A 15,340-nucleotide genomic window follows, 5' to 3' on the forward strand; every position below is an offset into this window, starting at 1 on the left:
TTGAGAGGTCCTTTACATCCCTTGTAAGTTGGATTCCTAAGTATTTTATTCTCTTTGAAGCAATTGTGAATGGAAGTTCATTCATGATTTGGCTGTCTGTTTGTCTGTTACTGATGTATAAGAATGCTTGTGTTTACAGGCTCACTGCACTCATGGCAATAGATGCAAAAATCTAAAAATAACAAATCAAATTCAACAGTATATTTCAAGTATGCAAGGATAACTTAGTATTAGAAAAATCTATATTTTATTTCAATATATTAAAAGAGAAAAAGCATTATCATCTCAATGAATACATGAAAAGGATTTAATAAAATTCCCTCATTTGTGATTTTGAAAAATGTCTTAGTGAACCTTTAGATCACACCATATATGAAAATTAACTCAAGATGAAGACTTAAATGTAAGACCTGAAATCGTAAAACTCCTAGTAGAAAACATAGGTTAAAATGTCCTTGACATTGGCCTTGGCAATCATTTTTGGGTATGACATCAATAGCACAGACAAAAAAGAATAAATAGACAACTGGAAATACATCAAACTTAGTGTTTGCACAGCAAAGGAAACAATCTACGAAACGAAAAGACAGCCATAGAATGGGAGAAAATATTTGCAAATCCTTTATCTGATAAGGGGTTAATATCCAAAGTATATAGTGAACTCACACAACTCAACAGCAAGAAAACTCATTTAAAAAATGGGCAAACAACCTGAACAGACTTTTTTTAAAGATATGCAAATAGCAAACAGATATATGAAAAGATACTCAACATTAGTAGTCATCAGGGAAACGCAAATCAAAACCACAATGAGATGGCACAGCACATTGTTAGGATGACTATTACTCAAAATGACAAGAGATAACAAGTATTGGTGAGGGTGTGAAGAAAACCTCACCAATTTCTTCTGTAATGTTGTATACAAGGGATTGTACACAACATCTGTATACTGTTGGTGTACAAGGGATTGTAAACTGGTGTAGCCATTATGGAAAACAGTATGGAGTTCCTCAAAAACTTAAAAATGGAACTCCCATGTGACCCAGAAGTCCCTTGCAGGGTATACATCCAAAGGAAATAAAATCATTATGTCAAAGTGGTGTCTTTACCCTCTTGTTCACTGCAGCATTACTCGCAGCAGTCAAGACATGGAAACAAACTAAGTGTCTGTCAATGGATGAATGGATACAGAAAATGTGGTATATGTACATAAAATACTGTTCAACCATAAAAGAGAAGGAATCTTGCCACATGAGATAAGAGGGATGAGCCTGAAGGACATTATGCTAAGCAAAATGTCAGACATAGAAAGACAAACACTGTATGATCTCACTTATATACGAAATCTAAAAGAGGCTAACTCCTAGAAGTACAGACTAGAAAGGTGGTTGCCAGAGGCTGGGAGGTGGGGCAAATGAGGAGATGCTGGCCAAAGATTACAAACATTCAGTTATAAGATAAATAATTTTGGGAACTCTAATGTACAGCATGGAGGCTATTGTGAATAATACAGTTCTGTTTACTTGAAATTTGCTGAAAATAGATCTCAAGTTTCCTCACCCCTGGCCACACACAAAGTGTAACTATGTATGGTGATGGATGTGTTGGTTAAAGTGATCATGGTAATCATTACACAATATATACAGATTTCAAATCATCATGTTGTACACCTTGAATATGTATGATTTTTATTTTTCAAGTATATCTCAAATAAACTAGAAAAAAATAAAAATATTGAAATAAAAAAAGAAATTAAGTATACAAGAAATAGGACTTTACTTTTTCTGTAATTGAGTTTATTTTCTATTTGAGCATGCATTCCACTGAGTGAAAGAAATAATATCATTGAATTCAGAGATATTGCTGGGTTCTAAGTAGAGTTTACAGAATGCCATGATATTAGGGATTAAGGAGTGTGTTGCCCTGTATCATCTTTTGTCCATGCTGTCTCTGAGGCACAGATGTTCCTGTGTGACCTAGAGGGGCATGGTACAGGTAGATGGAGTCTTTGTCCTTCTTGTTCTCACTGTGAGCTCGCCCTTGCTGCCTGTGAGGGGTCAAAAGATTCAAATCTGAAGCTATATCAAATCATCTGTGCGTAGACATTCCAAGCAACCAAGTTCACTCTACTGCTGCCACGTCATGCAAGGCACAGGAAGGTTCACTATGGCATGAGTATTTCCTGGGCTTTGCCTTGGAATTCAGGCACAGGCCTCCTTTGTTCTAAAATTCCCCACATCTACTTGAGGATAAAGCCAGGATTTGGTTGCAAGGCAGAACTTTTCTTAGAGGACCTGGTATCTAAACCCTTTTGTTATCCCCACTTATGGAGTGAGGAGAGTGACTGCTTCTAATCCATCATAATTTTGTCCATGGCTACTGTTTTTGCATGAACACTATGTTTTGAGTCCTTAGGCTTTGGCTTTTGGCACTTAAAGGCCAATATTCACATGGCTCAAAATTTTCAAATGATCAATATCTGACTTGAGTTTCAAAAGCCAGTTTTTGAAACTTAAATGACCAGAATTGATTTGTTCTGCTCTGGTTCTGATGTGGCCTCTCCTTCCGGAGATACTGGAGGTAGAATAGTCAAGCTGGAAAGCCCGTGACTACAAGGAATTGGTTAGTAATTCATAATGTTATCTGTCCACATCTATTCAGTAATGACATCTCAGTGGCTGCACAACTGACCATGGTGAAAGTGTTTGCACAAGCCACTTTCTCTTCCTGTCAGAAAATGTTCTCACCCACTGAATTGAATGACTATCTGATCATATGCTGTGAATGAGTGCCCCGTCTTAAGATTAAATCACGTGTTCTTGGCTAGGCATATTTGTCCATGCTGTGGGGAGCTATAATAGTCTGTCTTAGAGTCACATTAAGCAGCTAGACTGTAAGAAAGACAATGAGTTGGAAAGTTGCATTTTCTAAATTTGATTGATGCATTCCATTTGTCACATTTCACATTAGAAGTTGTTGATTCACCCTCTATGAGCTTCACTAATGCAGAATGTAATTTGCAATGCTCAAACACAAGTCCTAAACAGAAAACATTGTATGTTACATTCCAGTGCAGCCAAAATAGTGGTTTTGAAAGTCCTTATTTTCTAATAATACTATGTGTAATTTTGAGTCATTTAATAGCTACAGTTAAATGTTTTATTGATTGGAAGTCTTGAAATGTGAAGGATTTTTGTTATATAGTGTCTTTCCTATTTTGCTTAATAAAAAATAAGTTTAGAATTGTGTATAGAATTAACCTGCAAAAACATCAAGTCTCAACTTTATACAGTTAATCTACATTCGTGTATACCCTTCAATTATTTCAAGAGAGGGATACTATTCTTATGCAGGATAAATACAATGAGATATTTTAAATGCATTGTAACTGTATCTCTGGCGGTTTCATCTCAATAGTAGTTGTAATTTTAATTTATCTCCCAGACCTTATTATAAACTAGCAGCTCTCTATGACAATTAATGACAGTGTAAGAGTGTATTTTAATTCAAAGTTAATCAAGAATGACTGAGTTAAGACTTAGCTACCCCTAAAAGTAACTCATAAATCAGAATTTAAAATATTACATGTGGAACAATCATGACTATATGCCTTTTACTTCCTCTACTATTATTTAGAGTGTGGGCTTTGGGTTCTTTTCACTTCCATTAATAGTGGGCTTGACTTCAGAGGATTATTTTCTTGAATCTTGAATAATTGCTGAACAGCAATTGAAGATATATTCAAGATGAAGGAAACTGAAGCCCAGAATCACTAGAATGAAAAAAGAACTTCCCAAACAGTGCAGGCTCGATCAATGGCATGTGAAAACAGGCAATGCAGTTAAAGTTGCTAAGATGGAATTTTAATGTTCAATTAAGGATCTGTCTAAACTCCTCTGCTTTATCCACTAATCATTCCATATTAAAGATGAAGAGTTTTTCCCATTTCAGCTTTTGATAATGAAAAATAGAAATAATAGAAGCAAATGCACTTTTGCACACATTTTTTCCCAAAAAGAATAATTTTTAAAGTCTAAACATTTGGTATAAATAAGATGATATGTTAATATTGTAAAGGAAAGCTCGTTAAACTTTTGACTGAATAAAGCCAGCATCAATAATTACTAGTAAGACTAAAAATAAGAGTAAAATTGTGTCTAGTCAGCTACTAATACCTGGGAAGGATTGAGTCACAGGATCAAAGATGATATCTTTTAAAAATAGAAGTTGAGTGAATTCAAAGTCTTCAAATTCATTCTTTTTATTCATTTATATTTATTTACTCACTAGTATATTCATTCCTTTATTCATTTATTGTTCAAATATTTATTGGGTACTTATTGTATGCCATGTTGTTTTAAAAATCATATTCCAAATTCCAATAAGTCATAATTATTCAAAGAAGTATGTTTTTTTAAAAAAATGGAACATCTTTAAAAATTGAGTCATTTTATTTCTGAATGCATTAAAGATAAACTTTATTAAATGTTACATGAATAGATTTATAAAGCAGATAAATATTTAACTTCAAATATAACCCTTATATGCAATTACATTTTCCTTGGCACTAAAAATGAGTATTTAAGTAATTTAGATTAAAAGTGTAATTATTTAACTGCAGATATTTGCCAATTACTTAAATTGTTTGAAGATTATAGCGAAGTTGTTTAAAATTGTCTAATCATCAAGAGTTCACTTAACCACCTGGTTGACACATAAAATTATAGTTAGTTACTAAGGTAGTTCGAGAGAGAGAAGAATCTTCAGTAGTGATTTTGAGGTGTGGTACATTTTATTGTAATATACCGGTTATACAGCATTGTGCAGTGCTGCTCATAGTAGAAATAAATTTTCTCTTTGACGTCATCTATTCCCTTGAGAATAGTTTGGCTATTTATGTGTGGCTTACATAACTGAGAATTAGGTGATCACAAAAATAAACAGGCCTATACAGAGCCCATTTATATAAGTCCTGGTTATTTCTCTTCGGTTAAGCTTTTAATTATATCCAATTATTTCCTGTTAGTTCATTGAAAAGCCCGACAAATAACCAAGTGACAAGTAGCAAGTGTCGCATTTTACAAGTTATTTTTTAGGAAACATCAAACTAATTATGAAATTGTCTGCCATTCTTAAAAACAAAAATGTTGTTATTTTTATTTCAGATGCGATCTGTGAGCCGAGTCTTTAAGTTCATTGACATGCCAACAGAAGAAGGTAAATCTACCAGGTCAACCAAACCATACAAGAATGGCCAACTCTTGAAAGTTATGATTATTGAGAATTCACACGTGAAGAAAGATGACATCTGGCCCTCGGGGGGCCAAATGACCGTCAAAGATCTCACAGCAAAATACACAGAAGGTGGAAATCCCATATTAGAGAACATTTCCTTCTCAATAAGTCCTGGCCAGAGGGTGAGATTTGAATACTGCTTGCTTTGTTAGACTTGTGTTCAGTAAGTGAATTCCAGTAGCCTGAAGCAATGTGTTAGTAGAATCTATTTGTAACATTATTATTGTAGAGCAGAATCAATGTTGAACATACATGTTTTATTATATGGAATCATTATTTTTAATATGAAATTTAATTTGCAGAATCCTGAATCTATATAATGGGTTTATTTTAATGTGATTGTTCTTGCAGAATATCTAATTAATTGCTAGGTTAATAACTAAAGAAGCCATTAAATAAATCAAAAGTATAACATGTTTTAGATTTTCCATCTTGAAAATACCTTCCAGTAATATCTTATTGCTGACTCCATCTATTGTCTTAAATTTTATCTAAGTTCTGTTCTGCCAAACAAGTGATACTTTTTTTCTAGCTTTTTTCAGTTTGTTTTGTTTTTCTTTGAAGTTTTAACTGAGATATAGATTATTTTTCCTTGTTATTTACTATATTTATTAAGCATGAGTAATTGGCATTATTTTGAAATCCTTCTTATGGATCCTAGCACTGGGCTGAACACATAGAAGGAACTTAATATATACTAATTTCTGGAATTGATTCTTGGAGACAGGGATGATCATTATCCATATACTTCAGGCTCCATAAATATAGTTCTTAATTGTCTTCAAATCCCTAATTCTGGACTGCTCTATAAATTTAGGCAAGGGTATTATATATTTTGATTGATTTTCTTTTTTTACTTGGATAAAATAAAAGGGAGCTGAAAACTGAATTGAAAACTGAATTTTAAAACTTTATCTCTCTGTGGTTAATTGCAAACACAGATACAAAAATATATAGAGAAATACAGTTAGTAAAGATGTTAGGCCACCGTTGCTAACACTGCCATAGAAACAGTTTTGCTCATGAGTTTCAGAATATATGAGTTTGATTTTGCCCATGGATTTTAGAACTTTTAGAATACCATAGGTAGCTGAAAGTGTTTTTTCCTGGGGTCACCAAGATGAATGCCAAAAGTGATATCATTATTATAAACAATAGCAAGAATAGGTTGGTATAAAACTGGTAGAAAGCCTAATAAATTGACTTCTCTCCTCCTGACATCCTGCCACCCCTTTGCTTTGCTAATGCTCATTTGTCCACTAAATTAAATTCAAGCAGGCCCTAGTAAAGCAATAGAATTTGTGGAGTCCTCATTAATATAGGAAGTTTCCCTGATGTGAGATTAGTAATTTGAGATGTAGCAAAATGAGAAAGAAGTAATATGCTCAGGTATTTCATTTTCTCTGAACCTGTATATACAAAATAGGCCATGTGTGTTCAGTAACTATTCACTGCAAGGCACTGTCTAGGTACTCTGGGGGAATTGAAAATCACTCGCATAAGGCTATGGATTGTGCCATTTGTCAAAAGACAAAATGACAACAATTTTAGTTTAAAGATCTCAGTCAGCTTTATTTTCTACTCTAGATTTGGGCAATCCTTCATTTCACAAATTGGAATAAGTGTTCCAGTAAGTTGAGCAAAGGAGCTTGACTTTATAGACCCAAAAAAAGGGCCAAACGAAGCAGAAACAAAGAACAAAAAGAGAATTGGTCATTTCAAAGTTACTTTTCTTGAAAGGTGGGGCAAGGAGACAGAATAATAGGAAAGTCACTGATTGGTTAACATTGCATTAATAATTAAAACAGAGGGAACTTTAAGATTGAAGTTTGAAACTGACCTGTTTGGGAAATCAGGCTGTCTTCTTTCTTGATTTCTTGGAAGGCCAGATAACAACTCAGTTTTGCTTTGGTGAACATGGGTGATTCCATTTTTACTTTTAGTCTGGTCTGTTGAGGCCTCGTGAGAGAGCTTAATCTATAACAATGACTTCCTGTAATTTTTGTTTGGCACATCCAAAGAGGGACTCTAATATTTATTGAGAGCTCATCATTTCCTAAGCACTGTTTAAACACTTTTATTTGCTGTTACATTTGATCTCATTATAACCCTAAAGGCAGATATGATTCCTTTTATTTTCCACAATGGAGGAAACTGCGGTTCAATTAAGTGAGTAAAGAAGCAGGGATCTTAAACCCAAATCTGTCTGAGTTCAAAGTGCTTTTTCACCAGATACCATTGCTCCTCTTTAAAGAAGGTGGAAGAACAGAAAACATGGGGCAGGGGAAGAAAATTTCTGTCCCAGGAGATGATAATCTAAAAGGGGAAACGTAAGATCCACTGAAACCTGAGGCAGATTTATTGTGACAATAACAAAGCTTAAGTTTCACAGACCTTCATTTGCCTGAGCCAACTTCGAAGGCCCTGTATCTAATTTTGTATTTATAATTCTATAATCTTTATTATTGAAAAGAGCCCTCCTCCAAATTTACAAGCCTTGGGCCCCCAAAATCCTTGAAATGCCCTTGAATAAGAGATATTCAGGTAAATGCTATGGGAATTCAGAGGAGGAAGCAGTTAGTATCAGTTGGCGGACAGTTAGGCTATTAAGGGAAGGTTTTATACAGGAAGTGGCATTTAGAATGAAGCTTTGAGAATTGAGCTGTGTTTTTGAACAAGTAAAGGTGGTGTTGCAGAATTTTGCTCCTTAGTTCAACTAAAAACCCGGGTTCTTTTCACATGATCAGGAAAATATAGGCACACAGATACATTGAAGCATGAGTAGAGTAGGATTTTATTGGGCGAAAAGGAAAAAAAGAAAAAAAAACTCAGCAAATCGAGATGGAGTCTTGCTCACAGATTGAATCCCAGGCCACTACACAGGAACTGAAGAGATCAGCCTCTCCCCTGCATAAGGTGCAAATTCCCCATGGCTCCACCCACTTCCCCTTGGTGTGCTTGTGAGACTCCAGTCCACATGCCCAGACAAGCCCTGGGCAGGTTCCCTTATCTGCGCAAAAGCATCTGATATAAACACTTATGGGGTCGGTTAGAGATTCTCTGGGACCCTTTTTTAAATCTGCCTAGGCATTTGGCTGTCTCAGTGGGTGGGAAAGTGTGCTCCAGGCAAAGGGCATAACATGAGGCAAGGGGCATGCACAGAAAACAGTGTGCAGAAACAGTTCAATCAGGTTGGGGGATGCCAAAGGAAGCAATGGGAGACAAGATTGGAGCAAGATAGATAAGAGACTATGGATCTTTTTTTTTTTTTAATCTATATAAATATAGAGACAGGATCTCACTATGTTGCCCAGGCTGGTCTCAAACTCCTGGCCTCAAGTAATCCTCCTGCCTCATCCTACCAAAGTGCTAGGATTTACAGGCATGAGGCACTGTGCCCAACCTCCAATTTTGGATTTTGAGAGCTAAAGCAATACAGTTGAAAACTCAGATGATCCAGGTAGATTTTGCTATTAGGTGCTATTTGGTTCCTGGTATAGAGGTAAAACCCTTGCAATTTCCTAAGTGATAAGAGCTACAGGAGCATCTTTTGTTATATGTTCCCTGCCCCCTAGTTCCTGAAATAGCTCTAGAGCAATAAAAGTGAATAACTTCCTTTGTTATTCATAACAAGCCCCATCAACTATACCCCAGTTTCTATTTATGAGGTGGCTTTTGGGAAGTCCCTAAAGACAGGAGTGGGGAAGTGCTGGTTGCCAGGAGGGTGGGTTGAAACTTTCAGCGTCACCCCTTGACCTCCAGGGAGGGATGAGTGGCTGAAAATTGTGTACAATCAACAATGGCCAGTGATTTAATCAACCATGCCTAGTGTAATGAAGTCACCTGATAAGCCTTAACTGGAAGTTTTTTTTGGAGAGCCTCCAGGCTGGTGAAGACATTGAGGTGCACAGAAGGTGGTATTCCAGAGAGAGCACAGAAGCTCTGCTCCCCTTCCCACATACCTTTTGCTATGCATCTCTCCCATCTGGCTGTTCTTGAGTGGTATCCATTTATAATAAACTGGTAACCTAGTAAGTAAACTGTTTCCCTGAGTTCTGTGAGCCATTCTAGCAAATTAGCAAACCTAAAGAGTTCATGGATATGTGCAATTTACAGATGCGCCGTCAGAAGCACAGGTGACAATCTGGGCTTGCCATTGGCATTTGAAGTGTGTTGGGAGGCAGTCTTAAGGGAATGAGCCCTTATCCTGTGGGGTCTATGCTAATAACAGACAGTTGTTAGCATTGCTTGGTGTCGAAAACCCACATTGTTAGTGTCAGAATTATTGTGAGTAGGATAGGTAAAACAGTTTGTTTTCTTTTTTTAGTGGTCTTTGGTCATCTTCAAGAGCAGGGCTTCTCAAAGGGTGGTCCTTGGACCAGCATCATCTGTACCACGTAAGAACTTATGAGAAATGTTCATTCTTGGGCCCCAACAAAGAATTAAAAATTCTGAGGGTGTGAACAGGGGTCTGAGTTTCAGCACAGCTTCCAGACCGTGCTGATGCATTCTTGCCCAAGCATGAAAGCCCTTGTTTAAGAAGGCCATTAGGGCCGGGTGTGGTGGCTCATGCTTGTAATCGAGCACTTAGAGAGGACAATGGGAGGATCACTTGAGCCCAGGAGTTCTAGACAAGCCTGGGCAACATGGCAAAATGCTGTCTCCACAAAAATTACAAAAATTAGATGGGTGTGGTAGTATGTGCCTGTAGGCCCAGCTACTTAGGTGACTGAGGCAGGAGGATCTCTTGAGCCCAGGAGATTAAGGCTGCAGTGAGCTGTGATGGCACCACTACAGCCTGGATGACAGAGTGAGACACTGTCTCAAAACAAAAAACAAAAGGAAGAAAAATGAAAAATAAAGCCATTAGGTGAAAAAGGAGTGATGGTAAAAGACTAGTTGCAAAAGGTAGGGGAATGGGTGGTTACTGAAATAAGAAGCTATGTAGAACACCAGTGTTGGTGGTAGGAAGTAGAAAGCAAGAGCACTGGTCTGTGGGGAATGGTCATAGCAAATGCAATATGGAGGCATTTGCCTCTGCACTGAGGAGAAAACTATCTTCTCCAAGATAGGAGGAAAGGAGATAAGTGGAGTTAAAGAGAACCTTTGAGCACAGAGTTGGGAAACTGAAGGTATTTGTGTTGTGCTGCCTCAATCTTTTAATTGAACTATAAAACTTGAGTAATTTCAGTTATCTGATTTTTTTCTTCTCTTTTGATACTGTGTTGGCTATTCTGGGTCTTTTGTCTCTCTTTATGTACTTAAGAATCAGTTTGCCAATGTATGCAAAATAACTGGCTGGGATTTTGATTGTGATTAGCTTGAATCTATAAATGGATTTGGGAAGGACTGACATCTTGACAATGTTGAAGCTTCCTATCCATCATCATGAAATATTTCTCCATTTATTTGATTATTTGATTTCTTTTATCAGAATTTAGTTTTCCTCATATAGTCTTTTTTACATATTTTGTTAATTTTGTTCAAGTATTTCATTTTTGAAGAATGCCACTGTTAATGGTATTGTGATTTTAATTTCAAATACCAATTTTTCATTGCTGTTATATAGGAAAATGATGGATTTTTTTGCATATTAGCCTTATATCTTTCAACTTTGCTATAATCAGTTATTGATAGTTTCAAGGATTTTTTGTCAACTGTTTTAAATTCTCTACATAGATGATCATCATCTGAACTTAGTTTTATTTCTTCCTTCCCAATCTGTGTATCTTTTATCTACTTTTCTTATTTCATTAGCTAGGACTTCCAATATGATGTTAAAGTAGTAGTGAGAGGGGATACCTTGGTCTTGTTCTTGATCTTAGTGGGAAAACTTCAAGTTTCTTATTAAGTATGATTTTAGCTGTAGGGTTTTCATAGAAGTTTTCTTTCTAAAGTTGAAGAAGTCTCCTTCTATTTTTAATTCACTGATTTTTTTTACAAAATAATCAGGAATGAGTGTTAAATTTTGTGAAATGCTTTTCTACATCTATTGGTTTGAGCACTTTATTTTTCTTTAGCCTGTTGATGAGAAGTACATTAATTGATTTTTGAATGCTGAATCAACCTTGTATACCTGGGATTAATCCCATTTGGTTGTGGTATATAATTATTTGTATACATGTTGAATTCAATTTGCTAATACTTTTCGAGAATTTTTGCATTGGTGTTCATGAAAAAATATTGGTGTGTAGTTTTTTTGTGACATCTTTATCTGCTTATGGTTTTAAGGTAATGCTGTCCTCATAGAATGAGTTAGGAAGTATTTCCTCTGCTTTTACATTTGAGAAGGGATTGCAGATAATTGGTAAAATTTCTACTTTAAATATTTTTGTGGAATTCACCAGTGAACCCATCTGGACCTGGTGCTTTCTGTTTTGGAAGGTCATTAATTATTTTAAAATAGATATAGGACTATTCAGATTACCTATTTTTTCTCATGTGAGTTTTAGCAGATTGTCTTTCAAGGAATTAGTCTATGTCATTTAGGTTATCAAATTTGTTGACATAGAGTTATTCATAGTATTCTTTTATTATCCTTTTAATGTTCAAGGGATCTGTTGTGATGTCCCCTTTTTCATTTTATTGATATTAGCAATTTGTGTCCCATCTCTTTTTTTTATTGTTAGCCAAGCTAGAGATATCTCTATTTTTCATGTTTTTGATGAATCAACTTTTTGTTTTATTGATTTTCTCTGTTGATTTCGTGATTTCAATTTAATGTTTTTTTATTATGCTTATATTTGATTTAATTTGATCTTTTGCTAGTTATCCAAGGTGGAAGCTTATATTATTGATTAAAGATCCCTTTGCATTCTTATACATTCAATGATGTAAATTTCCCTCTAAGCACTGCTTTGTCTGCATCTCACAAATATTCATGAATTGTATTTTCATGTTAATTTAGTTTGAAATATTTTTAAATTTCTCTTGATATTTCTCTTTTGACCCATGTGTTACTTAGAAGTGTGTTGTTTAATCACCATTTAAAAAAATTCTCTAGCTATCTTTCTGTTATTGATTTCTAGTTTAATTCCATTGTGGTCTGAGAACACATATTGTATAATTTTAATTTTTATAAAATTTGTTAAGTGTGATTTATGGCCTAGAATGTGATCTATCTTGGTGAATGTTCCGTGTAAGCTTTGGAAGACTGTGTATTCTACTATTTTTGAATGAGGTAGTCTATAGACATCCATTATGTCCAGTTGATTGATGGTGCTATTGAATTCAACTATGTCCTTACTGATTTTCCACCTGCTGGATCTGTCCATTCTTTGTAGAGGGACACTGAAGTCTCCAACTCTAGTAGTGAATATTCTATTTCTTGTTACAGTTTTACCAACTTTTGCTTCGTGTCTTTTGATACTTGTTGCTAGAAACATACACATGAAAAATTGGTATGTCTTTTGGAGAGTGACCCATTTATTGTCGTATAATGCCCCTGATTATTTCCTTGCTCTGATGTCTGTTCTCTCTGAAAGAGATATAGTCTCCCCATGTCTCTTTTGGTTGGTGTTAAAATTACTTAACTTTCTTCGTCCCCTTACTTTTAGTTTGTTGTTTTAAATTTAAAGTGGGTTTCTTGTAGACAACAAATAGTTCAGACTTGTTTTTTGATCCACTCTGACAATCTTTGTCTTTTAATTGGAATACTTGGACTATTGATATTTTAAGTGATTATTGATATAGTTAGATAAACATCTACCATATTTATTACTGTTTTCTGTCTGTTACATTATTTGTTCTTTGTTCATATTTTTATTGTCTACTCTTTTTCTTTCCATTGTGGTTTTAACTGAGCATTTTATATGTTTCCACTTTCTTTTTTTTTTTTTTTTTAATTATACTTTAAGTTCTAGGGTACATGTGCACAATGTGCAGGTTTGTTACATATATATACTTGTGCCATGTTGGTGTGCTGCACCTATCAACTCGTCAGCACCCATCAACTCATCATTTACATGAGGTATAACTCCCAATGCAATCCCTCCCCCCTCCGCCCTCCCCATAATAGGCCCCGGTGTGTGATGTTCCCCTTCCTGAGTCCAAGAGATCTCATTGTTCAGTTCCCACCTATGAGTGAGAACATGTGATGTTTGGTTTTCTGTTCTTGCGATAGTTTGCTGAGAATGATGGTTTCCAGCTGCATCCATGTCCCTACAAAGGACACAAACTCATCCTTTTTTATGGCTGCATAGTATTCCATGGTGTATATGTGCCACATTTTCTTAATCCAGTCTGTCACTGATGGACATTCGGGTTGATTCCAAGTCTTTGCTATTGTGAATAGTGCTGCAATGAACATACGTGTGCATGTGTCTTTATAGCAGCATGATTTATAATCCTTTGGGTATATACCCAGTAATGGGATGGCTGGGTCATATTGTGAAAATGGCCATACTGCCCAAGGTAATTTATAGATTCAATGCCATCCCCATTAAGCTACCAATGATTTTCTTCACAGAATTGGAAAAAACTGCTTTAAAGTTCATATGGAACCAAAAAAGAGCCCGCATTGCCAAGACAATCCTAAGTCAAAAGAACAAAGCTGGAGGCATCACACTACCTGACTTCAAATTATACTACAAGGCTACAGTAACCAAAACAGCATGGTGCTGGTACCAAAACAGAGATATAGACCAATGGAACAGAACAGAGTCCTCAGAAATAATGCCACACATCTACAGCCATCTGATCTTTGACAAACCTGAGAAAAACAAGAAATGGGGAAAAGATTCCCTATTTAATAAATGGTGCTGGGAAAATTGGCAAGCCATAAGTAGAAAGCTGAAACTGGATCCTTTCCTTACTCCTTATACGAAAATTAATTCAAGATGGATTAGAGACTTAAATGTTAGACCTAATACCATAAAAACCCTAGAAGAAAACCTAGGTAATACCATTCAGGACATAGGCATGGGAAAGGACTTCATGTCCACTTTCTTAGCATAGTAAATCTTCTTTAAAAAAACTGTCAGTGGTTGCCCCTAGAGTTTGCAATTTACATTTACAGCTAATCTAAGTCCATTTTCAAATAATACTAAATAATTTCAAGTGTAGTGCAAGTACCTTTTAATAATAAAACACTCCCAGTTCCACCTTCCAGTCTCTTGTATTGTAGCTATTATTTAGTTCACTTACATATATGTATATACCTAGGTATACACATTATCATATTTACGATTGAATATATTGATGAAATTTTTTTGAAAAAAACTGTTATCTGTTAAATCAATTAAGAGTAAGAAAAATAGAAGTTCTAATTTTATAAAATGAAATACCTTCATTTATTCATTCTCTAATACACTTTCTTTCTTTATGTAGATCCAAGTTTCTGACCTGTATAATTTTCCTTTTCTCTCTTCAACTTCTTTTAACATTTCTTACCAGCCAGACCTACTGACAACAATTTTCCACAATTTTTGTTTGTCGGATAGAGACTTTATTTCTTCTTGACTTTTGAAGAATAATTCCACAGGGCACAGAACTCTAGATTGGTGATTTTCTTCCTCTCAAACTCTTAAACAGTTCATTCCACTGTCTTCTTGATTGCATTGTTTCTGAGAAGTTAGGTATAATTCTTATCTTTGCTTTTCTATAGGCAAGATGTTTTTTCCTGTGGCATCTATCAAGATTTTTTTTTTTTATGAACGTGATATGCCTTTCTTTTTGAACATGATATGCCTATGTGTCGGATTTTTTTTTTTTTTTTTTTTTTTTTTTTTTTTTGGCATTATTCTGCTTGGTTTTTCTCTGAGTTTCTTGGATATGTGGTATGGTATCTGATACTAATTTGGAAAAATTCTCAGTTGTTATTGCTTCAAATATTTCTTCTATCCTTTTTTTCCCTTTATTCTCCTTCTGGTATTCCCGGTACATGTATGTTACACTTTTTGTAGTCATCCCGCTGTTTTGGATATTGTTTTTTCAGTTTTTTTTTTTTTTCTTTTGCATTTCAGTGTTGGAAGTTTCTATTGACATATTGTCAAGCTCAGAGATTCTTTCCTCAGCTGTGTTCGGTCTACCAATGAGTCCATCAAGG

At 35.2% G+C, this 15,340-nt stretch overlaps 1 protein-coding gene across 2 annotated transcripts in view; it reads left to right on the forward strand.

Moving 5' to 3' along the window:
- CFTR (CF transmembrane conductance regulator) overlaps window positions 1-15,340 on the forward strand; it is a 181,622-nt gene that overhangs the window by 134,165 nt on the left and 32,117 nt on the right. For both annotated transcript variants that reach the window (XM_010389332.2, XM_010389333.2), the window contains exon 22: window positions 5,166-5,417. In XM_010389332.2, coding sequence (XP_010387634.1) covers window positions 5,166-5,417 — 252 coding nt within the window. The remainder of the gene's footprint in view (window positions 1-5,165; window positions 5,418-15,340) is intronic.

The sequence above is a fragment of the Rhinopithecus roxellana genome, chromosome 6 (genome assembly GCF_007565055.1).
Source record: "Rhinopithecus roxellana isolate Shanxi Qingling chromosome 6, ASM756505v1, whole genome shotgun sequence".
Taxonomy (NCBI): domain Eukaryota; kingdom Metazoa; phylum Chordata; class Mammalia; order Primates; family Cercopithecidae; genus Rhinopithecus; species Rhinopithecus roxellana.